The 26,953-nt window shown below is 40.8% G+C and overlaps 1 protein-coding gene across 10 annotated transcripts in view; it reads right to left on the reverse strand.

Annotated features, from left to right (window-relative positions):
• The window catches only part of nedd4l (NEDD4 like E3 ubiquitin protein ligase), a 426,083-nt gene that overhangs the window by 188,634 nt on the left and 210,496 nt on the right, over nucleotides 1-26,953 (reverse strand). For 2 of the 10 annotated variants that reach the window (XM_078551993.1, XM_078552004.1), the window contains exons 1-2: nucleotides 2,787-2,875; nucleotides 1,956-2,055 (exon numbers count right to left, since the gene is read on the reverse strand). The exons of 7 other annotated variants lie outside the window; for them this stretch is intronic. Coding sequence is in view for 1 of the 3 variants with exons in the window: in XM_078551982.1 (XP_078408108.1) it covers nucleotides 2,787-2,810 (24 nt within the window). In the remaining 2 variants the exon portion in view is untranslated. Of the gene's footprint in view, nucleotides 1-1,955; nucleotides 2,056-2,786; nucleotides 2,876-26,953 lie in introns of those variants that run through there. One more of the 10 variants, XM_078551982.1, reaches the window with a different exon arrangement.

Below are 26,953 nucleotides of genomic sequence, written 5' to 3' on the forward strand. Positions count from 1 at the left end.
CAAGATTGAACCATCTTTTTGTGGGGCATGTGGAACATTTTCTGGTCCAGGCCTACTCAAGTACCCTACTCATCTCTTTTTCCACAACATTGATGACTGTATCCCAGTGCCATTTCCTTCTCTTGCTTAGAACCAAAAGATTTAATCAGATTTTCTTAAATTTTCATCCTTCTCTCACCTTCACATGGCCCATCTCCAACTCTTCACTTCCCTGACTTTCCTATCTCCGTTCTTGGGGATAGGCTATTGACCAATGATCACTGTAAGCCCACCGACTCTCACAGCTACCTTGACTCCATTCCCTCACACTGTGGTTGCTGTAGAGGCTCTATGTCATTCTCCCAGTTTCACTGCCTTTGTTGCATCTATTTTGACAATGCCACCTTTCATTTTCGCAGTTCTGATATGTCTCTCCTTCTCCTCGAGGAATTCCCTTCACCTTGATTGACAGGGCCGCCAAGGTTTTCCGTTCCATTTCCTGCACTTCTGTTCTCATCTCTGCCCCACCCTTAGAATGATAGGGTTCCCCTTGTCCCCACCTTCCACTCTACCAGCCTCCATACTTAAAAGATCATACTCCATCATTTCGTCCACCTCCAGCATAATGTCACCAAACACATCTTCCACTCCCCTCCCTTTCAGCATTCTGAAGAGACTGTTCACTCCGTAACATTCTGGCCCTCTTTTCATTCCTCCGCAACTACCAACCCCCCAACCTCCCCTTCCCACAACACTTTCCCATGCTAGCACAGGATCGCAACACCTGCTCTTTGACCTGCTCCCTTTCCACTGTCCAAGGCCCAAATGCTCCCTTCAGATGAAACAGTGATTTATTTGTAATTCTTTCAGTGTGAACAGCAAATACAGTATACTAAAATGTGGTCTGCTCTGCACTTTGGAGATTAAATAAAGATTGAGACGAATTTGGGGAGCACCTCCTTTCAATCTGCATGTGAGACCCTGAGTTTCTGGTCACCAGTGTTCTGAATGCACAATTTTATTAGATGATTATATTTTGGGACTCTCTTTAATTCAAGGTAAAATAGGATAGTGAAGTGAGCATATCATCTGTTATGAGCTATGCCAGGCAAGACAACAGCCTGAAATTGCTTTGAATCGGTTACTGGGTATTCAGATGTCTTTTTAAAAGTTTTCAGTCTCTCAGGGGATCGCAACACCAGTCATTTTAATTCCTTGCACCATGCCCTCCATCTGGCCTCTCTGAGTTCAGCCTCCTATACTCGTACACTATTGCAATGAAGCTTAATGTTATCTCGAGGAACAGCACCACATCTTTCGATCAGATACTTTACAGCCTTCCAGGTACAACGCTCAGTTTAACAATTCTAAATCATAAACACTGCTCCCATTTTTCGGTGAGTAGCTGTTGGTGATTATTCTGCTGTTCCCATTTACACCTCCTCTAAACTGATCTTTGTTCCTTTTTGTTTGTCCCATTTCCATCTCCTTTTCCCTTCTGTCATTTAATCTCTCCTGCCTTCCATCATGAGTCTTCCCTTTTGTTCTATTCCCTTCCTCGCCTTTTCCTGCCAATGTACTTGCTTAAAACCTAGTATACTTCCAACTTTTTCCAGGCCTCATGTAAGGACATTGACCTTATCTCTCCACAGACGTTGCTTGACCTGCTGAAAATTTCCAGAATTTTGTTCTTAATTCTGGATTTCCAGCACTTGACTTTTGTATCTGCTGGTGACAACAGTCATGATTCAGTTTCACCTGATTCAATTTCTACTTAGAACAGTAGTTTGTATTTGCCTGTGCTTAAAATGCAGTAACGAAAATTTTTGCGAGGGAATGGGGTAAAAGAGGAAAAAGCAACACAAAGTGACGTTGTACTCCCAGATGCAGAGCAGCAAAGAAGAAAATTTGGTCACAGCCACTGTGGCTGGCAGGATTACACAGATTCTGGACTGCACAAGAAAAAATGAACATACTCATCACAACAGTGGAGTCTGTGTAGATGTCAAGGATAGAGTGCTTCCCTGCTTCGGTGAATTTAGCCTCAGGAGAAATGACAAGTCAGTTTATTTTTACCTGAGAGTAATAGCAATATGGGAAAATAATTTCAATACGTGTTCACTGTACTATATTATCTGAATTGATTTTCCTCCACACAAAATGAAATCTAAAGCTCAGGTGGTGCCAGCTATCAAGTCAAGGCAATAAGCTTCTCATAACGCAAGTATACACACACACATACACACATATATTTAAACAAAAATATTTGTCACTTATAAACATTTACTGTTTACAATATTGGCAATGGCCTGAAGGCCAATGGAAAACACCAGTACAATGTTTGGCAGAGGTGAATAAACCTTAAAACAAAAGACGAGGTGACGAGGTAAAGGTGAGGAGGGGAGAGGTTAAAAAGACAGTTCATGAAACAATTTTACAGTTCCTACATTGACTGTTGTGACCTGAGCAGAATATTACTATGGTTACTGTAAATATATAATGAATCAATTTCTTATTTCCTTTTGCAGAGATGTGATTATTCTATTCCATATAGCAACAGACGTAATCGTTTCACCTTTACCTTGCAATAAATCAGCAGCACAGAATCTGCATTACCTGTGTTTTTAATTAAAGGATCTAGGCTTACTTGGGAGAAGGGGAAGCAGCCATAGGCCAGTACAAGGCAATTTAATTTCCCCAATAGTACAATCAATCCCATACACTTCATAAACATCCACACATGATCAATGTTTTGTTCAACATCACTTTATACTTGGGTTCACCATTTAAAGTTTTCTTTTACTCACCCGCATCTTTGGAAACTTAACCATTCTGTTTGCCTTCAGTTGAGAACAAAGCTACTGAAGACAGTTTATGAAACTTAACAAGCTACGTGTTGCAACGTTCTTCCTGAACTTCGATGACGACATGTCTGAACTTGAAAAACTAAGTACTGACTCAGTATTATTGCATAGTCAAATATCTGTTCCCAAGTTGTCTCCGTCCAGCAGTTTTAAAGCAAGGAGGTGTAACAAATAATGCCTGACATACTACATAAAGTTATCTGCCCTTGTACCATTTGTGATTATGTGCCACTTAACTTTCAGTTTGTCACAAACATGATGGTTGCTTGGGCATCCAGCCAATATCACACGTTGAATCGGTTTAATCAAATGCATTGCCCAATTTACTTCAGTTTTCAATTCAGAGCCAGTCTCAGGTTTAAAAAAACAAACCATCTCCAACTTCTGTAATAAAATATTGTATTAATGTTTATCAAAGGACAATTGTGGTTTCCAAATAAGAGTTCTGGCAAGAATCCAGTCACTCAACATAACTGCTTAGTTGCTGATGGCAACTAAGTCATTTGGGGGGAAAAAAGAAACCCTTTTTAAAAGCAAAATTCACTTAAGTGGACAGGAAGTTGCCGCAGTGGCTTACGATGTGAATTACACTTTTTACTGCAGCCTTCAACTCAAAACTTGCTCAAAGAGAAACTTGATAACAGTGTGGGAGGGCAACAGGGCATCTTGGGAGTCAAATCAGGTACAGAAAGAGAAATAAAAAAGGAAACAAAGATTTAATGAAGAAAAAGAAACAGAGGTGCAAAACAGAAAAATAGGTTAACTTAAATCTCCAGCAATAATTGCCTACCTGAAGAAATGAGGTTCCACAGTTAAAACGGTCAGTTTCTAAGTCAGAGAGGTTGATCGACAGACGCTAACTATGATCAGAGATCATTGATCAAAGATACTTGCACAATTAATTATTAGACTTCAATTTCAGCAGTGAATTGAATGGGCAATTAATTCAAAATCCAGCAATTTAAAAAAAATAATGGGAGGCTAAGGTTGCGATGCTTAGGGGTGGGTCATGGGAGGGGGAACAAAGAGGCAGGAGAAGGAGGAAGAATGTGCACGATATCAAGAATAAAATTAGTCAACCATTTCAAATTTATTAAGTTTCTAGTTGCCACATGAATACCAAGGACACATCTATGACAGACCAATATCACTTACATTTTGCAGGTTACAGTAATTCAGGAAAACTCAAGATACCATTTTTTCCTTTTGGTCTAGATCATCTTCGTCAACAGGGATGACAGCAGGTCAAAGATTGGTAGCTATCCACTAAATCATTGCTGCAACAGTTTTGCAGTGCAACAGAAATTTACACAACAAACACTATTTAGCATGACAGAAATCAAGGCTACTGTGCTTCATAGTATATGTTTACTGGCAGTAACATATATTTTTAAGTCAAGTCATTAAGAGATTATTACATTAACTGTATAAATTTTTTCTTTTAATTCTTTCATGGGGTGTGGCCATCACTGGCTCGGCCAACAATTATTGCCCATCTCTAATTGCTCTCAAGGAAGTGGTGAGCCACTTTCTTGAACCACTGCAGTCCATGTGGTGTAGGTACACTCACAGTGCTGTTAGGAAGGGAGTTCCAGGATTTTGACCCAGTGACAGTGAAGGAATGGCGATATAATTCCAAGTCAGGATGGTGTGTGGCTTGGTGGCTTCCCATGCATCTGCTGCCCTTGTCCTTCTAGGTGGTAGAGGTTGTAGGTTTGGCAAGTGCTGTCAAAGGACCCTTGGTGATTTGCTGCAGTGCATCTTGTAGATGGTAGACACTGCTGCCACTGTGCGTCGATGGTAGAGGGAATGAATGTTTAAGGTGGTGGATAGGGTGCCAATCAAGCAGGCTGCTTTGTCCTGGGTGCTGTCAAATTTCTTGAGTTTGTTGGAACTGCAGTCATCCTGGCAAGTGGAGAGTATTCCATCACTCTCCTAATTTGTGCCTTGTAGATGGTGGACAGGCTTTGGGAGTCTGAAGGTGAGTTACTCACCGCAGAATTCCCAGCCTCTGATCTGGTCTTGTTGTCTATTGATAAATATGGCAAACATAGGCACACATATTGAAGGAGTTACAGAAACTTTGAGCATTTGACCTATCTTGCTTGTGATAGCCATTTGAACGAGCAAGCATGTTTAATCTCACATCCCCACTTTTTGTCCATAACCCTGGAAGTTCCTAATCCTCAAGTATCTGACAAACTGTTTCTTAAATTTATTTATGCAACCAGATTCCCCCACCCCAACAGAAAATTTTGACATTGTATTTAACAGCATTCATATGAGCTCATTTGCAATCATCTGCATTCAAAAGCAAACATTTAGTCATCATTTGACATCAAATAGTGAAGTGACATAATTGGCGATCAACTAACGTGAAGTTAAATCATACAAATTTCAAGCGACATCATTTGTGATCATCTAGCATCATTTAAGTGCTCAGAAGGCATTTAACGGACATTAAAATTGCTTAAGGAGCTTGTTTGTGAGGTGTACACAAATTGGTTTCCATGTTTCCTATATTACAATCATGGCTCCACATCAAAAAGTACTTAATTGGTTATAAAGCACTGAGACAGCAGTGGTCATGAAAAGTGTTATATGCATGTAAGCCTTTCTTTACTCTTTCAGCTTTTGTTTGTAATTTCTTCATTTATTTATAGCTTCCTGAAAGCTGCAAGTAGCCTCTTTGCCAACGGGACATATTTGTAATTTGGTAATCTCCTTGATCTAATCCTGTTTGCCAATTTCTCCTTGTACCAACACATCACCTTTCTAAATTCTACACTATTCCAATCTAATGCTCTTGTTCTTGGGTTTACTTTTCACTATTTGCTCATCCAAGGTTCCATGTACATTTAATTCATCCACCTAATTTATTTCATTACACATAATAACATCCAGAAACATCTCTCCCCTTGTAGACAAGCATACCGCTCACGAAAGAAGAGTAGCACATATTTTTGGAATTCCATTCCTTGTCTCCATTTATTATACCAATTAATTAGTGGGCAGTTAGCATCCCCAAAAACGAAAATTTTGTTCTTCCTCCTCATCATCTTGATCCGTCCACAGGTTATGTCTTGTATTTCCTTCCCGCAGCTAAGAGATTTCTACTATAATTCCAATAATGTAACAATCCTATTTTTTTTTTAATTTTTGATGTATAAAACATACAAACATATGAAATTCAAACAGGAAAGTGACATCTGACCCTTTGATTCCACCCTATGTAATGCTATTCCAAGCAAGCATCATGGCCCTCAATGCCGTACCCACCAGCCACGTTATATCCTGGTAATGTCCAAACTAACAAATATAAAAGCTTTAGGTCAGTTCAAGGGAAAAAGCAATTCTAGGGTATTCCTCCTTGACCCTCAAAGGCAATCAAAATGAATTCCAGAGGGCCAGAGTGACCATGCTGCACATCGCCCAATACCCCTCCTATCTTCTGCCCACAATGATATTAGCCTAAGCCAGGAACTCATCAATTTCCTTTGAACACTTGCAATGAATCTGTACTCAATGTGCAAGCCTGCAACAAGTTCACAAAGCTCAAACACCATCTGTGGAAAGAAAATAATGTCATTTGACCTAGATGTCCCCATGTTTTTCTAACTCACACATAGGTCCCTTAGTTCTAAAAACCTATCTAATTCAAATAGTTCTTCCACATGAACCTCTCACTCATTTAACTACTGAAAAGAAATGGCAGCAGCAACAAAGGTTGTGCAAAGCATACTGGATGCAATCCCAAACACCATCTTTCAGAACAGAAATCCATTTCACTCCTTCAACATTTAATTCATTTGTGACCACAGGCTGTACATAATGTGGGTCTCTACCCAGTTATCTGGCAGCAATCATAATGGAGTAATCCTGTGCCAGTCCTGTGTATCACCCTTATTCCAACAAGCATGGATACTGGGTGATAGGGGCTATTCTGTTTACACTTAGCTCATGACTCCTGTCAGGAGCCCAGACATAGCCGCAGCAGTGGCTCACAAGGGCCATTCTGCCACCAGCAATGTCACTGAGCAGATATTTGGTGTTCTTAAACAATGCCTCCACTACCTGGTCCATTCAGGAGATGCAGTGTGAGACTGTCCTGACTGGTCTAGATTTGTGGATATCTGCTGCATAATTTGCCATCATGAAAGGCAGCCTTGACCACCCTCTTGGCAGCAAGAGGTGCAGGGGCAATCGAAATTTAAGGCCATTGTCTCTGCTTGCCTTTTATTTTTGAGTGCAGCAGTCCTCTGCAGCATTTAGTGTAAAAACATAAGGGGCAGAATTTTGCCCTTGGCAGGGTTGCTTGTTGGGGGCTGTAGGGAAGCTGACTGCTGCCCGCGATTGGCACCGCACCGTAATTTCATGTTGGCGGGCCAATTATGGCCCGCCCAGCGTGAAACACGAGCGTGAGCGCTCAGTGCTACCTATGCCGAATGCAAACTTCACACATGCGCACGAGTGAGTGCTGCATAATCTCCCTGAGGCACGGAGCTGCTTCGGGGAGATGAAGAGATATTAAAAAAATGTTTTTAAATAACAATGTAATAAAACATGTCCCCTCATTTGACTCTGTCACATGAGCAGGTACATATTATTAACGAAAAATTGATGCTCTTATTTGTTTTTGGAAACCTCATCCTGGCCGTGGATGAGGTTTCCAAAAAAATACAAAGGCCACTTGGCCTTTTCGCCTGCCCGCCAACCATTAGGTTGGATGGGCAGCAAAAACTTCACATTACTTGATAATTTAATGGCCTTACCAGGCCTTTTAATTGCCAGCGGACACGCTGCCGACTCTGGAGCGCGCCCACCAACTGTCACGCGACTGCACGTTGACGTTGGCACGCTCGGCCGATGTCAACGTGCATCATTTCACGCTTGTGCGGGTCGGGCGCACGCCCACTCACCTGCCGAGCGAAAATTTCTACCCAAGAAGTAGTCGACTACTTGACCACTCAGTTCTACTCCACCATTCACTAAGTTGTTGGCCAATTTTCGACCTCAGCTACATCACCCCTCCAGTGTCTTCATATCTTTGATTCCCTTAGTCTCCGAAAATCTATTGATCTCTGACTTGAATATACTCAATGTAGCACCTACAGCTGTCTGGGCTAGTGAATTCCAAAGATTCACATCTCTTTGAGCGAAGAACTTTCTCCTCTCAGTCCTAAATGGTCGACCCCTGATTCCAAGTTTCTGACTGCATGTTCATATGCATTCCCATTTTTACAAATATTGTCACTCTTCCTCCTTTCTAAGCCGTTCTGTCTCTCCTAAAGTATAATCACATATATTAACCTTCCACCCCTAGCAAGGAACAGTCATTTTAAAAATTTTTTTACTGCTATTAAATTGACATCTTTGTGATATAATTGCTTTCAATTCATCCAGTTTGATTCCTTCATTAAGTGTTGCAATATCTGCACTTAATGCCACTCCATTCCCTTAACTTCTTATTTCTAATTCCTTTACCTCAGCTTCTTCACTGCCTACAATTTGATTTTTTATCCCTCTACGAATGGGTGTAACTTTTAAGTCTCAGATTTTGAACCTGGAATTGTGCTTATGATTCCCCAAAGCCAGTTTCTAATCTTAGCCAAGCCATCAAGTTAAAACGGAAACAGAGTGTTCACAGTCAGACAGAGGGAAATTGAAATTTGTGGCACAACAACTTGGCTTCTTTCACACATCAATTAGTGCAAAAATAATAGTTCTGGCACAGAGGATGGAACAGCCTCCCATTCCAGTTGTAAAACAGCATGTTGTATGAGTGGGAACATCTACAGAAATTAAAGCAGCAAATGGTTTAAGTGACGCTTTCAGTTCCTTTTGGGTTGAACATTTTATCTCTTGACATTTACCTTGAAAAGACGTATGATCAGTTTTGGCCTAAACCAACCAGAATTGCACTTCCTCTTTTATTCACTTTCAGTCAAGTGTGTAATTTTCATTCATAATTACACCAGTCCTTTTTGTTAGAGCTCAATTCCCCCATTGTCCCCAAATATGCCTTCAGTGCCATTTTTCTTCAATTGCATACCATGAGGATTCACTAAGCTGTACCTGAACATGATGTGTACACGGCGCAATCTTTCAAAACACTCAATCTTCCTCAAAATCAACTTTGTGACACACTTTTTGGAACTCCTAAAGTTCCTCAGTTCTTAATTTTTCATCTGAAATGTAAAACAGAATTCTATCCCACCCTTGTCACCATCTATCTTTTATACATTGCACTGAGAGAAGACTCACCATTTGGAGTCACTGTAAGTAGCCATTATGAACTAATTTTATCTACACCTCAGCAACAGAAACAGAGAGGGCAGCAGAGAGGCAGCTGTAATGTACTACAGTAGAGTGCATCATGTGAAATTAACATGGGAAAAATGAATATGTTTCTGTCCTATACATTAGAAAGCACCAATACTTCAATGTAAGGAACAATATTTAACATAATTTATACATTATTTCAGCCCATCAGTAACAAAAGCTTATGAAATGCTTCGGTGTGACACTAATTTTTAATTATTCTTCTTGCCTCTTGATCGATATTTTCACAGGAATCAAATAGATCTCAACATCTATACATGATCTATATATATATATATATACATACCGGGCATCATGAGGCAAAACAACTCAAAATGATATATGTTTTTAAAAATCAGCAATCTACGCTTGGTAATTAAGCCCTTTTTTGTCCTGCCCCAATATTCTAATTATCGAGAAATCCCAAGGAAGCAATTGCATTGAAATGGCATAGAAGCCTTCGAAGCACAATTCAAATTAACCAGTAAATTGCAATGTTTTTGAATTAACGAGTAGACTCTTGGCCAGACACAGCTGCTAGACAAACTTCATGATTTGGAGCAAGTCCAAAGACATCTGTTCCCCTGAAGCTAGGTTATTGAAAACAATGGCATTTACAAAACCTAAAAGGAATGATGCCCTACTGTCTGACAATTCAGTTTAATGTGCATTAATTACACAAAATGTACTGTCATCTTTCACTAAAAGCATTTGAGAATAATACCCTAGCTCTCCCAATGACTGTTGCATTGTTCAGTGTGGAACTGAGCCATGCAGACCAGAAGGACCATGATTTCATCCCCTAGTTGCGCTGTGATAGTTGATCTTAGCTAGTGTAGTGGCAAGTGCACTACAATCGACCTTCATACCCCTCAGCTAATAAATAGGTAAAGAAAAAGCTACAGTCCCTGCTCAGGGCGGGTGTGATAATTGCTGGAAAACATTCAAATGCAGGAGACAATATTAGGTTCACCTGGATTGGTCACATGGCCTGTCAACCAACGATGGCACAAGTTCAGTGAGTATACATGGAACAGTCCAGGTGAATGTGTGCCTTCAAGAGTGCAGAAAGGAAATTGGAGCATTAGAGGATTTTTTTTTTTTAGAAAAGATCATCAAAGCAACACTGTTAGCTATGGCAGTACTAAATCTTCCTAATTCCAATTTCCCATTTCTTGACAACCCAAAATAGTCAGCACCTCCCTTTAAAATCCATTTGTGCATCACACACACACAACATTAACTGAAACTGCTTTCACTTTCTTCCATCAAATTGCAAAAACTGTTGAATCTACCCTTGGTATCTTTATTAAATCTGAAATTTCACTTCATTGTTTTTTCCTTGTGATTTACAGTCCCCCCATCTACTGGAACAAGAGCCATTGAAATGGTTGAAGGGCTACACCTGAAACACACCACAGTGGCAATCTGACCTGTTCAATATTTTCAGGATCTTTTGTTTTTGTTACAACAGTAAAGTTACCACATGGGAAAGTTTCTTTGGTGGCAGCTTTTTGGAACGGGTGAGAAAGACAAATCTTCCAACAAACAAAATGTAAAATAAAATTGAAATATTTTGCTTTTGCTTCCCCGTGGAAGTCCAATTTATGTCAGTATTTAGGGAGGCGCAAAGGAATCAAATTAAGCAGATAGTGACGATCAGTTTTAATGGCAGCCCGCTATGCTATGCGCACTTTCCCATTTTCACTTGAAAACAAACACTTGGTTTTGCCTGACTGGCCCTGCTGACACCACGCTTCTCATTCTTGTTCAAGCATCCGGCAGAGCTAATTTCACAAATTATATGCAGCCCTTTTTGAGCAAGTAATTTAATATATGTGACTGAAACTGTTGCTGTTCTAAAAATGATCTGTTCAAATTAGCCGTTAATGGCATCTTGTGTGACTGAACAAACAATGTTAATTTACAAATCTAATGGACTTGCAGACAATTTTGAACACTATTGACAGTGTACAATTCTGTTCTAAGTAGTGTTTTTTTAATGATTAAAGCAGCTTTTCAAAACAAAGAATTGAATCATTACAAGATCAGAGACCAGCTGAAAATTTAGTTGGAACCAAACGTTCCAGAAAACTGCACAACCTTAGCGGCATTCCCAGAATTTACACATATATTCCCAAGATCAGATATGCAAAGCCATTTAGAATACCCAGAAAGATGGTTTTTTTTATAAATCTAATTTTTGTGTGGTAAAAGGCAATGGGTTTTAAACCCTTTCTCTATTCAATACTAAAATAGTAATTTGCATACAAGGTAACCTAGAAATGCCAACTTATTTGTAAATGCGCCTGTGGAAATATTTTTAATTCCTCAGAGGTTCACCTGAATAGTTTTAGGTCGGATAGTATTTACCTAACGGTATTTACAAATTGCAGTTATTTTTCCCTTTTCCTCTATAACAGTGTGAAATGAATTAGCTGGTATCATCTACAAAGAACTGGTGGGCCTCAAATATACATATGGAGGAGGAAGGAAGGTGAACATACCACAAAAATAAGGAAAATTAATATTTTTATCTTAGATAAAATGAGTCACTTGTGCAATGTTTTTTCATATCCCACAATTGTTTCTGTTCTGATACACTAGCACATGTGTCAATTCCTGAATAAACCCAGCACAAGAAGCCAGTAAGCTAAGATGCCCAAAAGGGAATGTATGTTAGCTAAAAGTATAAATGGATCTAATTGGCAGATGACAATTTTTTTTTAAATTGAAAAACTCAAGGAACCAATTCTTTAGATGCTTTTGGACAAAAGTTAACTTTCTTATCCTCTGAAAACTCACATCCTTGATAACCTAATGCTATCAAGAGAAATAAAGTCCTTATTGATTTTTCCCTCAGACTTTGTAATGAATGTTTTCCAGCCAAGAAATTTTGCCTAGCTTACTATATATAGTCTACTGAGCAAACAGTGTATATTGTATTACAATTTACCCTTAGTAAATTGCTGCAGAAAATAACCTTGCAACACCTCAGTCCTAGTGATATGATGTTCTATAGCAACTGTCTGAATTTCAATGCTTGTGACACATACTTTAAACTCCTCAATTTCAATAGTAAGGCATTCCTCATTTCAAGGTTCTCTTGAGCTACACATTTGAAGACTTTTGATCAGAGTGAAGCCAATGAAAAACCCATCTGAACTGACTGTTTTTCTAATACATCAAACTACTCCACATTTAAAACAAAGTTCAACTGAACAGACCTCATTTTTCCAAATATCAGCAATTTTCAGCTGACCCCAAGGTTGAAAACCAGAGGTGTGGAGCAAAACAGTGTTGCGTTGGTGCAACATTCCAAATCATCGTCATCCTGATGAAAATGGGCACAAAAAATGACTAGTTCGCAGCTATTGTGCTTCCTTTCTTGTCTTATTTTCAAACCAGCTTGTTAAAGATATGCAAACCAATGTGGAAAAATAAATCCCAACAAGCTTTTACCACCCCTCAGTCCCCCCTCAATCACCATCCCGACACAACTCAACAAATACGAGAGAATTTTTTCATCAGCGATTACTGGCAGGATCGGATACTGGCAACTGTTAAGTAAAATATATATGACTCAAGCGCAGGAAGCAAACTTCAAACTTTTTGTTGTTTGCTCATTAAGTTTCTCTCACCTGTTTCACATTACTTGCACTCACCTGAGTTGATTTTCTTCTTTTAGGAACAGCACCTGGGTTCACTGGATCAACTTTCATGGAAATACTGCTGCCTTTCATTGTCAGTGACAATGTCTGTAACGCATGAAGCTCAGTCTGTCACCAAATGCCTGCTGACATGTACATTTTTGATGTTGTAAAGAAATGCTCTATTGCTGCAGTAGTCTCACTATCAACAATCAACTGAAGGTTACAGACTGTTTGAATTAACAAAGCTGGGCTATATCAGATGGGAATGCAGACCTTGAATATCTGAATGCTATGCAAATGAGTGTAAGTTTGAAATTTAACCCTTCAAGAAATATTTCAGCGCCAGTATCAATTAGAAAGATCTTTAGTGAAGGACGTTTTCTTTGCTCTGTACAGTCCACATCATGGGCCTTTTGAAATTCAGACATTATTGTCTTCAGGAGCTACATGAAGCAAGATGGCACATCTTTTGAAATTGTTTTTTTTTAAGAAATGCCTGAAGTATTGAGCTTCATGCTAGAGAACCAATCCCCTCTGCTGTGAGATTTTATCAAGGTTCTTAACTATGATTCTCCACAAATTCCCAGTCTCAGCCACAGCTACAAGTGATTCATACAATGGAGGTGGTATTACACCATGTTAGTTGCCTCCCTAATTGACCACCCTCATCTTATCGTAAATCGGTTCATGTCATGGCAACAAGCATCTAACAGCTATTCACTTATGCTGTCAATCCAAATCTTATCGCACACACTGCCACTGAATGCCACTGTATCATACTAATAATGGGGCTGTTTGACTGTTTTTCCACAGGTTGCTTCAGGAGTTCTGTTATTTGCTGATTTTTTTCCTATTCTGTTAAATTAATGACATTCTTCATTCTCTAAACTCTATGTTCCTGTGATAAAATTTGCAAATCATAAATTTCGCATCCACTTGTCCTATACTGAGGAAATAAAGCCCTGCATTCCATTCACAGCAACAACTCAATAATTTGAGTCTCTCTAATTAACATTTTTTGACAAGATCTATTTTTACCACAGTTGCAACCTGCTGTACTTCAGTTACTTGAAAATAAAATTAACATCTGCTAAAATCACTTGACAAGTCACTTGCAATTATATGAAAGTATGTAAGATTTTGTGCAACACCCGACTGGGAATTATGTTTAAGTCATTTAAGTTATAGAAAAAAGATTACTCCTATTTTCAGAAAAATTAACTTTTCAGACTATACTAAATCATTATATACCACATTGTATAAAAACCACTTGAAAATTTAGTGATTTTAAATGTCTCTTTTACCCTACATGTTATAAAGAAAGAAATATGATAAAGTCAAAAATTTGCACACAAAAGTTCAAATTATATTACTTTTTTATTCATCCATGGGATGTGGGCATCGCTGGCTAGGCCAGCATTTATTACCCATCCCTAATTGCCCTTGAGGTGGTGGTGGTGAGCTGACTTGTTGAACCACTGCTGGCCCTGTGGCGTAGGTATACCCACAGTGCTGTTAGGGAGGGAGTTCCAAGATTTTGACCCAGTGACACGGTGAAGGAACGGCGATATATTTCCATTTCAGGATGGCGTGTGGCTCGGAGGGGAACTTCCAGGTGGTGGTGTTCCCATCAATCTGCTGCTCTTGTCCTTCGAGATGGTAGCGGTCATGGGTTTGGAAGGTGCTGTCCAAGGAGCCTTGGTGAGTTCCTGCAGTTCATCTCGCAGATGGTACACTCTGCTGCCAATGTGCATCGGTGGTGGAGGAAGTTAACGTTTATGGATGGGGTGCCAATCAAGCAGGCTGCTTTGTCCTGGATGGTGTCAAGCTTCTCGAGTGTTGTGGAAGCTGCGCTCATCCAGGAAAGTGGAGAGCATTCCATGACACACCTGACTTGTGTTTTGTGGATGGTGGATAGGCTTTAGGGAGTCAGGAGGTGAGTTACTTGCCACAGGATTCCTAGCCTCTAACCTGCTCTCGTAGCCGCAGTATTTATATGGCTAGTCCAGTTCAGTTTCTGGTCAATGGTAACCCCCCAGGATGTTGAGTGATTTTGAATACATAATTGATTTTGCATTCCATGATTCACTCAACTAGAACAAACATACAAAGAAAAGAAAAATACTGCATTTTCTGGAAATCTGAAATTAAGAGAGAAAACGCATAACTCAGCAGGTCAGCACTATCTGTGCCGAGAGTTAACATCTCAAGTTGATGAACTTGTGTCCAAAACTAAACAAGAAATTGCAAGGTTACACAAGGTTCCAGAGGTAAGTTTGAAAGTACCAGCTGGAACATCACCTAGTTTTCTTGGAATTGCTGGCCACTAGCATCTGACACAAAATTTGCTGAAAAAAAAGTAGGCAATCAAATATTGACATTTGTATTTAACTGTGAATATAATTCAGTAAAATCACCAAGTTGCATTTCACAAGTTATTAAAAGAACAACAATTGGAGGAAGATAGAGGAGGTAGGTCACAGGTTTGCAAAGCCAGGAGGTCTACGAAGGAGATTTCAGAATTTTGCGATATTTTTGATTTGATGGTACAGATTTCTGTATTTATTAATTGTGTAACTAATAAAAATAAAATCTGCGAAAAAGCACCAGTTTCCTCTTGGTTACCTACATTGCTTCTAGAAGTTAGGACAGTGTTCATAAGGTCAAGACACCATCCATGCTTTTGTTACTGTTGGACTTGACTATTCAACATTATACCCTCTCCATAAAGTTCAGCTCATTCAAAACTCTGCAGCCTGAATCCTAATTCACATAGAGTCCTGTTTATCTCGTACCACTGTGCTCACTTACCTACAATGGCTCCAAGGCCAGCTAGACCTCAATTTTAAAATTCACATCCTTTTTCCTAAGTCCCTCTGTGACCTCACACTTTCCTTTATCTGAATTCCACAACTCCTTCAATTCTGGCCTCATGCACATTCCTGATTTTTGTCGCTCCACCATTAGAGGCCATGCCTTGAGGTAATTCCTTCCTTAAGCTTATCCACCGCTTCTCCTCCTCCTCAGATGCTCCGAAATAGCTAACTCTTTACCCAAGCTTTCTCAACTGTACAAAAGTCTCACGTGGCCTGGTGTCAAATGTTGCTCCAAATACTCCTGTTAGAGATTGGAGATTTTACCATTTTGAAGGTGCTTTTGTAAATTTATATTTTTGTCCCAAGGCCCAATTTTGGAGCCTTGGCCTTAACCTACAATTTTTTAATTTTAAAAATCTTAAATGAATGAAAGATAGGTTTTTACGTGTACAACATTTTAGGGTTTTTTTTTGCACTGAACAAAGAAGCATAATATTTCTGTGCGAAGAATGAGTGTCCTTGAGATAAGGTACAAAAGGAAAGGATTTAGCCGTGATTATTAAACACACAAAAAGTTTCCAGCCAACATTTACAAACAAGCAAAACAAGTGCAATGCATAACAAGGGCATTTGATAGCAAATCAAAATAGTTCATTTTAACACTAAACTAACTGATAATACCACATTTAGAATAATGCATAAACCATTGCATTATACCTGTACAAAGTCACTCACTTTGGAGTCAATTCATTATAAACAAGGATAACTAAGCAAAATTGGGAATATTAGATATGTTATAATGGGGCTATTATAAAAGCATTTTTTTCTCAGTGCAGCTGTATCATACTTCTTAAAAAATGACTATTTGAAGGTGATAGATGCAAACACAAATATGATGTCTGCATGTATACAAACCTTTGAAGGGGCCAAGACAAGTTGAGAAGACTGTTACAATAAAAAGCATATGGGATCATTGCCTCTATTAATAGGGGAGAAATACAAAAGCAAATTTATGCTACACTTTAGCAAAACACTGGTTATCCTTCAGCTGGAGCCTCACCTCACCTCACAAATGATGTCTAGGTCTTAAAGAGGGTGCTGAAAAGATTTAGGGATGAGGAACTTTAATTATGTGGAGAAGCTGGGAGACTTCTCAGGCAAGAAAGGATTAAGAGGAGATTTGATTGAGATGTTCAAAATCACTAACAGTTTTGGTATAGAAAATAAGAAATTGTTTCCAATGGCAGATATATCAGTAACAGGAGTAATCTGGCCCAGGTGTGACTCCATGCTCTCAGCATATGTGGTTGACTCTTAAAAACTCTTTGAACAAGGGCAATTAGGGATGGGCAATAACTGCTGGCCTAACCAGCAATGTCCACATCCCTTGAAGGAATTTTGTAAAAAAATGGCCTAGCAAGCCACTCAGTTGTACCAACTATGACTGAAAGGTAAAAAAGGAATGCAACTGGACAGACCACCCGACATCAACCTAGGCACCAGACAATGGCATACCCAGGCATGTCAACCCTGCAAGGTCCTCCTTGCTAACATCTAAAGGTTTGTGTCAAAGTTGACAGAGCTGTCCCACAGACTAGTCAAGCAACATCCTGACTCACGGAATCAAACCTTATAGACAATGGCCCAGACACCACCTCATCAACCCCGAGTATGTCCTGTCGCACTGGCAGGGCAGAGGTGGCTGCACAGTGGTATACAGTCAGGAGGGAGTTGCCCTGGAGTCCTCACCATTGACTCTGGACCCCATGAGGTCTCATGGCACCAGGTCAAACATAGGCAAAGAAAACTCCTGCTGATTACCACCTATTGCACCACCAACTCAGTTGGTGGATCAGTACTTCTCGATGTTGAACACCACTTGAAATAAGGGCTGAGGGCACAGAATATACTCTGCATTGGGGAATTTGAAGTTGATCACCAAAAATTGGTTCAGCAGTAGCACTACTGACCGAGCTAGCTGAGTTCTGAAGGACATAGCTGCTAGACTGGGCCTGAGGCAGATGGTGAGGGAGCCAACAAAAGGGAAGAACCTACTTGATCACGTCCTCACCAATCTACCTGTCGCAGACGCATCTGTCCATGACAGTATTGGTAGGAGTGACCACCACACAGTCCTTGTAGAGATCAAGTCCCATCTTCACATTGAGGATACCCTCCAGCAAGCTGTGTGGCGCTACAACCATGCTAAGTAAGATAGATTCAGAACAAAACTAGCAACTCAAAACCAGGCATCCATGAGGCACAGCACGCCACCAACTGCAGCAGAATTGTATTCGACCATAATCTGTAACCTCATAGCCCAGCGTATCTCCCACTCTGCCATAGCCATCAAGCCAGGGGAGCAGCACCGGGCATACCGAAAAATGAGGTGTCATCCTGGTGAAGCTGCAACACAAGACTACTTGCATGCAAAACACCAGAAGCAGCATGCAATTGACAGAGCTAATCTAAGGCTGAGGCATTTGAAACCACCCTCAGCCAGAAGTGCCAATTGCATGACCCATCTCAGCCTCCTCCTGAGGTCCCCAGCATTACAGATGCCGATCTTCAGCCAATTTGATTCGCTCCATGTAATATCAAGAAACTGCTTAAGGCACTGGATAATGCAAAGGCTACAGGCCCTGACAACATCCTGGCAGTTGTACTGATGACTTGTGCTCCAGAACTAGCTGCATTCCTAGTCAAGCTGTTCCAGTACAGCTGCAATGCTGGCATCTACCCAGCAATGTGGAAAATTGCCCAGGTATGTCCTGTCCAGAAAAAACAGGACATAGCCAGCCCAGCCAATTACCACCCCATCAGTCTACTCTCGATTATCAACAAAGTGATTAGAAGGTGCTGTCGACAGTGCTATCAAGTGTTACTTATTCAGCAATAACCTCCTCACTGAGGAATGCCTGCGCCATTCGGCTATAGACCTCGTTACAGTCTTGTTCAAACATGGATGAAAGAGCTGAACTTAAGAGCTAAGGTGAGAATGACTGCCCTTGACATCAGGGCAGCATTTGACCAAGTGCTGTTTCAAGGAGCTCTAACAAACTGGAGTCAATGGGGATCAGTGGGAAAACTCTCCTCTGGTTGGAGTCATAACTAGCACAAAGGAATATGGCTGTGGTTGTGAGAGGTCAGTCATCTCAGCTCCAGGACATCACTGCAGGAGTTCCTCAGGGTACTGTCCTCAGCCCAATCACTTTCAGCTGCTTCATCAATGACCTTCCCCATCATAAGGTTAGAAGTGGGAATGGTCATTGATGATTGCACAATGTTCAGCACCATTCACAACTCCTCAGATACTGAAGCAGTCCATGTCCATATGTAGCAAGAACTGGACAATATCCAGGCTTGAGCTGACAAGTGGCAAGTAACATTTACACCACTCAAGTGCAAGGCAATGACCATCTCCAAAAAGAGAAAATCTAACCATATCCTCTTGATATTCAATGGCATTACCATACTCAATCTCTCACCAACGTCCTGGGGGTTACCAGTGACCAGAAAATTAGCTGGACTAGCCATATAAATACTGTGGTTACAAGAGCAGGTCAGAAGTTGGGAATTCTGCAGTGAGTAACTCACCTCCTGACTCCCCAAAGCCTGTCCACCATCTACAAGACACAAGTCAGGAATACTCTCCACTTGTCTCGATGAGTGCAGCTCCAATAACACTCAAGAAGCTTGGCACCATCCAGCACAAAGCAGCCTGCTTGCTTGGCCTTCCATCCATCATCTTAAACATTCACTCCCTTCACCACCGATGCACAGTGGCAGCAGCGTGTACTATAGACAAGATGCACTGTAACAACTCGTCAAATCTCCTTCGGCAGCACCTTCCATACCTGCGACCTCTACCAACTAGAGGACAAGGACTAGATGCATGGATACCACCACCTGCAAGTTCTCTTCCATGCCACACACCTTCTTGTCTTGGAACTATATCGGCATTCCTCCACTGTCACTGGGTCCTTACAGCACCGTGGGTATACCTGCACCACATGGACTGCAACGGTTCAAGAAGGCAGCTTGCCACAGTTATGATCCTGTTAGGGACCATTAACATTTAAACAAGGAATCTGAACACTCTGAACAAAATCTAGAAGGTTCATTCACTTTTCCTGGGACCAACCCAAATGTATGCCACAGCTCTTCAAAATTTACTTGAATTCTCCTTGGTATTCCAGTTATTCCTCCACGATAAGATTTGATGGAGTCCTCCCATCAGCTTTTTGGCTATGCGACCTTTCAGCTTTTCCTGTGCAGACGACCTGACTGTGGATGTCTCAGCTGCTTGCTTGGCTTGCCAGTAGACATCCAACTGCCATCTCACAGCTTTCTGAGCAAACTCTGCTGACTGCTTTCTGCCACAAGACTCTAAGGTCCGCTGTAGATTTCTTCCACGGGCTGCACACTAGAGCAAATCTTTTAGTTGCTTTTCCCTCTCAAAATCCAGCTCAAATTGCCTGCTTCTAAGTAAACACGCACAAATAAATTATCTACCCAAACAGTCCAAAACTATGACAATGTGTCATGCTTAGAAATGCAAATAAATTATTCTGCCTTCAACACAACTCTCTGATTCCATATGAATGATTTGTATTTCTAATGAATATAATTGCCCTTTTTCCAGACTCCCTGGCTCTTTTACAAGATAGGAGCAATCTCCCTGTTGTTTATGATCTTACATTTCTAGCTCAACCAGTCTACCTTCACTGGTCAATATACGCAATAGGATTCTCACAGTTCCACAGGCTATAAGATTGGACTTATTGGCAACCCTGTAAATGGGGCCTGAGCAATTTGCTTACCATGTAAGCTTGAACTAGGGTGCACCAAAGGCACCCTGCAAGGTTATAGCTCCCCTGATCAGATCATTTTGCGCTGTCAATCACACAAACTCATGAACAGACCTAAGACCATCACTTTCTGCCCTGAAAAGTGCCCAGTCTACCTCAGATTGCCCTGGAAGGGTAAGGTGTCTCAAAAATTTGAGCAATAGGTGAAGCTAGCTGTTTCATGCTGTTACTATGCAATAGTATCATGAGTGATATTCACCACCAACAGGATGCTGCCATCAAGCCAAAAAGATGTTCTGCCTATCACACAGATGTGTAATGTGGTTAACGAATTTCACTGCCAGTATGACGTTAGGTATGTAGACTGTATGTTCCAAAGATGGCGGATCACATCAAACAGCATAGTCCAGCCGCTGTTCACAACGGGCAGGCTACAGACCTTACCCAACCAGCCTGTGCTTGCAAAACTCAAAACAGTGTCTAGCATTAGATGCGATTCTGTGATTGGACAACATTTGCTAAATAATCCTGTGTGCTGAGAATTACGCTGACAACCAATTTAAAATAGTTAGTCAGGCTTGCAGGCTTGCTCTGAAGGAGGGTCATATAGGCTCGAAATGTTAACTCTGTTTCTCTCTCCACAGATGCTGCTAGACCTGCTGAGTTTTTCCAGCATCTTCTGTTTCTGTTGCATTTGTGTGTACTGGAAGCTAGATATATTAACACACAGGGCTCTGTTCTTTGCAGACAGAAAGAATATGTACATACGTTGTGCCTGTTTCAGCTAAACAAAATAAGTGACAGCCATTTGCTGACGCATTCCTTTGGGCAATGCCTTGACCAATCAGGGTCAAGCTGCCTGGTTTACATTTCAAACAATGTTTGGCAGTTAACTGTCAGTCACCATCAGTGGTGCATTCTCCATGGCAACACCACTTGTCAACCAATCGGCACTCTATTCACATACAGTATAAATTGTTGCTTTCTCCTTATATTGGTATTCTTGCGAGTATCCAGATGAGTGCAAGACGAAAGCTTAGACATGCCTCTTTTTCAGCAATACTCAAATTTTATACTAACAAATGACTACTCAAAAAAAATACAGATTTGAAGTAATTGGCAAAAGAACTAGAAGCAATGAGGATTTTAAAAAATATATAGAAAAACATATGTATACATCAAATCATGGGGCTCTGAAATAGACGGTCTGAATGGGTGGTGGGAGCAGATTCCATAATGACATTCAAGAGAGAAGTACTTGATAGGGGAAACAGATACAGAGATATTAGGAAAGAGCAGGAATTGGGAGTAATTGGGAGTAAAGGGCTGGCACAGGCCTGAGGGATCAAATGGCCTCCTTCTGTGCTATATCATTCTAAGATTTTATTGCAGATTTTAACTCAGTAGGTAATGTTTTCCCTGCACATTAAACTATTCTGAGAGCTCAGGGTTTAGTAAAAGAGCTAGAAATACTAATGATAGGGGATTCAACAGATAAGAGGAGCTGACATAATCTTTTGCAGTCCAGACCGTCAGTCCCTGATGTTTTGTTACCTCGTAGGTTCCAGTGTAAGCAAAAATTCTGCAAGGGTAGGCACAGCAACTAGTTATTATGGTAAACGTATGTGGGTGCCAATGGTGTGGGTAAATAAAGACATGAAATCCTGCAAAATGTATTTGGGTTAGGAGCCAAGTTTCAGAGCATGTCTTCAGATATGCTAAAAAAGTGAAAAATGCACTTGTTGGATTGTGCAATATGTGGGAAAATTAATCAATTCCCTAGCAATTGATGTGAAATAAATTTGGGGAACACAAAACAATTTATCTTTCAGAAAGATCTAAAAGTTATACCATAATAGAAACTTGGCAAAAGCTAAAAAATAATGGAAAATAAACATATCAGGATATAAATATATTCAGGAGGAATAAGAAAGCTGTCAATCTGGCAATACTGGTACAAGGGGGAATACATATTGCAATGAAGATTGATGCATGCTCGATAGGGGTACAGAGTCAACAATGGCCGGGGCTCAAAGATATAAAAAATTTTAAGCCAGCGAGGAATTGCAACCAACATACTGTGGGAAAAAAAACTGAAGAGAAAATCTGCTGTCACATTAAACAGAGATGAATAAGAATATAAAATCATTTGTCTGAAAGATTTTTAATATACACATAGCAATTGGAACAGAGCGTGAATGGAGAAAAAAGAAATGGAACTTTAAAATTGTGTGCAGGACTCCCTCTTCAATCATTGCATTAGTTAGACAATGACGGTATTGCTATATTCTGGTTATGAATAATGAAATTGTTAACTAAGCATGTTGTGGATGAGCTCCTTAGCAACACTGAACATAATTTGACCCAAGACAAAAGAGAAAATGAAGAAGTCATTGCAATGACAACTTGTACTCATATCGCACATTAAATCTAGTAACACGTCCCATAGCACTTCATAGGACTGTAATCAGACAAAATTTGAAATCAACCCATAGGAAGAGACGTTAGGACATTAACCAAAACCCTGACCAAAAGAGTTTTAAGTTGTATCTTAAAGGAGGAGGGAGCAGTTCATGGAGGGAATTCCAGAGTTAGGAACATACGAAATAGGGGCAGAAGGCGGCCATTTGACCCTTCGGGCCTGCTCTGTCATTCATTAAGATCACGGCTGATCTGTTTGTGTTTTGAATTCCACATTCTCATCTAGCCCCGATAACCTTTGATTCCCTTGCCTAACAAGAATCTATCTACCTCTGCCTTAAAAATATTCAATGACCCCACCTCCACCACCTTCTGAAGCAGAGTTCCAAAGTCGCAGAATCTTCTGAGAAAAAAATTCCCCTCATCTCTGTCCTAAGAGGGCAGCCTCTAATTTTAAAGCAGTACCCCCCCAGAGTTCTGGACTCAACCCCCCACAAGAGAAAACATCCTTTTTATGTCCACGTTGTCAATATCGTACAGCATTTTATATATTTCAATCAAGTCACCCCTCACTCTTCTAAACTCCAGTGGAAACAATCCCAGTCTGTGCAACCTTTCCTCATAAGACAACCCGCTCAGTCCAGGTATCAATCTAGTAAACCTCCTCTGAATCGCCTGCAATGTATTTATATCCTTCCTTAAGTAAGGACACCAAAACGGCACATAACATTCGAGATGTGGTCTTACCAATGCCCTGTATAACTGAAGCATAGCACCCTTAATTTTATGTTTAATTCCTCTCGCAATAAAGGATAGCATTCCATTAGCCTTCTTAATTACTTGCTGTACCTGCATACTAACTTTTTTTGACTCATGTACTGGAACACCTAGAACCCTCTGCACCTCGGAATTCTTCAGTCGTTCGCCATTTAAATAATACTCTGCTTTTTTATTCTTCCTACCAAAGTGAACAACTTCACATTTTCCCACATTATACTCCATCTGCCATATTTTGGCCCACTCCCTCAACCTATTGCTGTCTGCAATTTCTTTATGTCCTCTTCACAACATACTTTCCTACCTATCTTTGGTTCATCTGCAGATTTAGCTATCATGTCTTCACTCCCCTCATCTCAGTCATTGATATAAATTGTAAAAAGTTGAGGCCCCAGCAGAGACCACTGTGGGACTCCACTCATCACATCCTGCTAATCAGAAAAAGACCCATTTACGCACAATGTTTTCTGCCAGCTAATACGTTACCCACTACACCATGAGCTTTTATTTTCCGCAATAACCTTTGATGCGGCATCTTATCAAATGCCTTCTGGAAATCCAAGTAGAGCACGTTTACAGGCTCCCCTTTATCCATAGTGCATGTTACACCTTCAAAAGAACGCCAATAACTTGGTTAAACATGATTTCCCTTTCACAAAACCATGCTAACTCTTCCCGATTACCTTCAGTTTCTCCAAGTGCCCAGCTATAACCTCCTTAATGATCGATGGGGCCCAGACAGCTGAAGACATGATTACCAGTAGGGAGGCTAAGGAAAGTGAGAGATGCACAAGAGACCAGAACTAAAGGAACAGAATTGTCAGATTTTTTTTTTGTTTTACACTCAAAAGCAGACCTTGTATTGTCTTTGAACAGTTTTATCAACATTTGTGGCTAATGTCAAACATGCCTGAAATTAAACAGAGATTTACATCTTCAGCTTCTTTCCAAGTCTTTGAGTAAAACAAAGAAATTCAAATCCCCACTGGAAAAGGGGCACATCCTTCTACTGATGTTGATGTATTGACTAAAAACAAAAAACTGCGGATGCTGGAAATCCAAAACAAAAACAGAAACAGAAATACCTGGAAAAAATCAGCAGGTCTGGCAGCATCGGCGGAGAAGAGTACAGTTGACGTTTCGAGTCTTCATGACCCTTCAACAGAACCTGTTCTGTTGAAGGGTCATGAGGACTCGAAACGTCAACTGTACTCTTCTCTGCCGATGCTGCCGGACCTGCTGAGTTTTTCCAGGTATTTCTGTTTCTGTTTTTGTTTTTGATGTATTGACTGCTTGCTGGAATTTAAGCAAAATTCACAAATTGAGAATGCACTGTTGTATCACCACCAACACCTCATCCCCTTCCCATGCAGTCACAGGTGTAACACCTGCCCCTTTACCTCTTCTTTCCTTGCTGTCCAAGGCCCCAAAAACTCCTGCCAGGCAAATCAGCAATTTATTTGTGCTTGTTACAATTTTGTATACTGTATTCGCTGCTCACAATGCAATCTCCTCTACTTCGGGGTGAGCAAATGCAGACTGTTTTGCACAACACCTCCATTCAATCCGCAAGCATGACCCTGGCCTTTCAGTCACTTGGCATTGCAATTCATCATCTTGCTCTTATGCTTACATTTCTGTCCTCAGCCTGCTACAATGTTCCAGTGAAGCCCAACGCAAACTGGAGGAACAGCACCTCATCTTCTGATTTGGCACTTTACAGCCTTCTGGGCGCAACATTGAATTCAACAACTTCAGACCATGAATTCTGCCCTCCATTTTGATTTTTGCCCAGTACCAGTCTGTATCTTGTTTTTGCATTCCAACTGGACTGACCTTTATTCTACTATTAACATCTAGCCCAAACCTATGCTTTGTTTTTTTTTACTACAAACATTACCACTCCATTTCCCTTTTGCACCATGACAGCTTGGCATTTAATCACCCCACCTTCTAATCCATTTCTGACATTCCCTTTGGTTCCACAAAGCTCTCCCCCTTTTTCAACATGTTACGAGATTCAAAGTTACCTTATTGTCATTGGAAGGCTGGGAACTACAACTCCCAGCATGCCTCAGGGGTTTCCACGCATGTGGAAACCAGGAGTGAGCAGTGCATGCACAACCTAGCATTCTGTAATTCTTCAGGACAGGGACGGGCCAAATGCGCCTGCGCAAAAAGAAAACAGCATGAATATGGGGTCATGGGACCCAGGAAAGGAGCGCCATAGCCAGGAGGAGTCCTGGGTGGCGGACAGGGAGGGGGCACAGGGAAAGATCCCAGTTAAAAAGCAAGGAGCAGGGAAAAAGGCTCCAAGCAGCAAAATGGTTGTGGTGGTTGGCAGGCCTTAGTGGAGAATACACAGGAGAAGCCCTGGTAATTGAAGAAGGCTCAGGATAAGCCCTAGCGATTGAAGAGGGCAGCAGAAGGTTGGTGACTCAGTGCTGCAGGCCGTTGGGGCAAAGGTCACGTAAAGGAGCAGTCGCATTCTGTTCGGCGGAGCCGAAGAGCTGAAGTTGTGCTTGTGAATTGACGCTGGAGTACAGACTCAGGAATCCAGGGCAACATAGCCTTGGAAGATGAGATTGAAACACTGGGAGGTTTGCAGTCATTGAGGCTGTCCGAGCTGCAGCAACATTAGGAGAGAATTCCGATGCAAGATCTTCAAAGGTGAAGACTGAAATCCCTCATGAGAGGGGCAGAGTTTCAACAAGATATGTTGACTCAGTGTTTACTCACAGCTGGGTGGGTTGTTGAGAAATCCGTGGAATCTGTCTTGGCCGCATCTGCCATTTAAGGTGCAACGTGACGTGTTTGATCACAGTTTGTCTGTTAATTCACATGTACTTCATATTAACCCTGAATGCCAGAGTTTAAGGTAGATTTGTAAATTGCTTTATCTTTCTGACCTTGTATTGTAAAGTTTATTTTTCTTTGTTCAAAATCTGTGGAATCTTGTGGATTTATTCTGTTAGCAAGTGTCTTGAATCAAACTTAGTCTACTTTAAACAAAAAGCAACTGGTCCCTAACTGAATCGTACCAAAAACTTAGGGGTCTGGTCTGCATAAAACCTATCACATTTCTGCTTCTCTTCAGTTCTGAAGAAGTTATATTGAACTCAAAACATAAATTCGGTTTCCCTCTTCACAGATGCTGCCAGACCAGCTGAGTTTGTCCAGTACTTTGTTTTTATTTCAGAGTTTCTCACCACCTACAAGTTCCCCGCCAAGTCACACACCATCCTGACTTGGAACAATATTGCTGTTCCTTCACTGTTGCTGGGTCAAAAACTTAGAACTCCCTTCCAAAC

This window comes from Cetorhinus maximus, chromosome 1 (assembly GCF_964194155.1).
Source record: "Cetorhinus maximus chromosome 1, sCetMax3.hap1.1, whole genome shotgun sequence".
Lineage (NCBI taxonomy): Eukaryota > Metazoa > Chordata > Chondrichthyes > Lamniformes > Cetorhinidae > Cetorhinus > Cetorhinus maximus.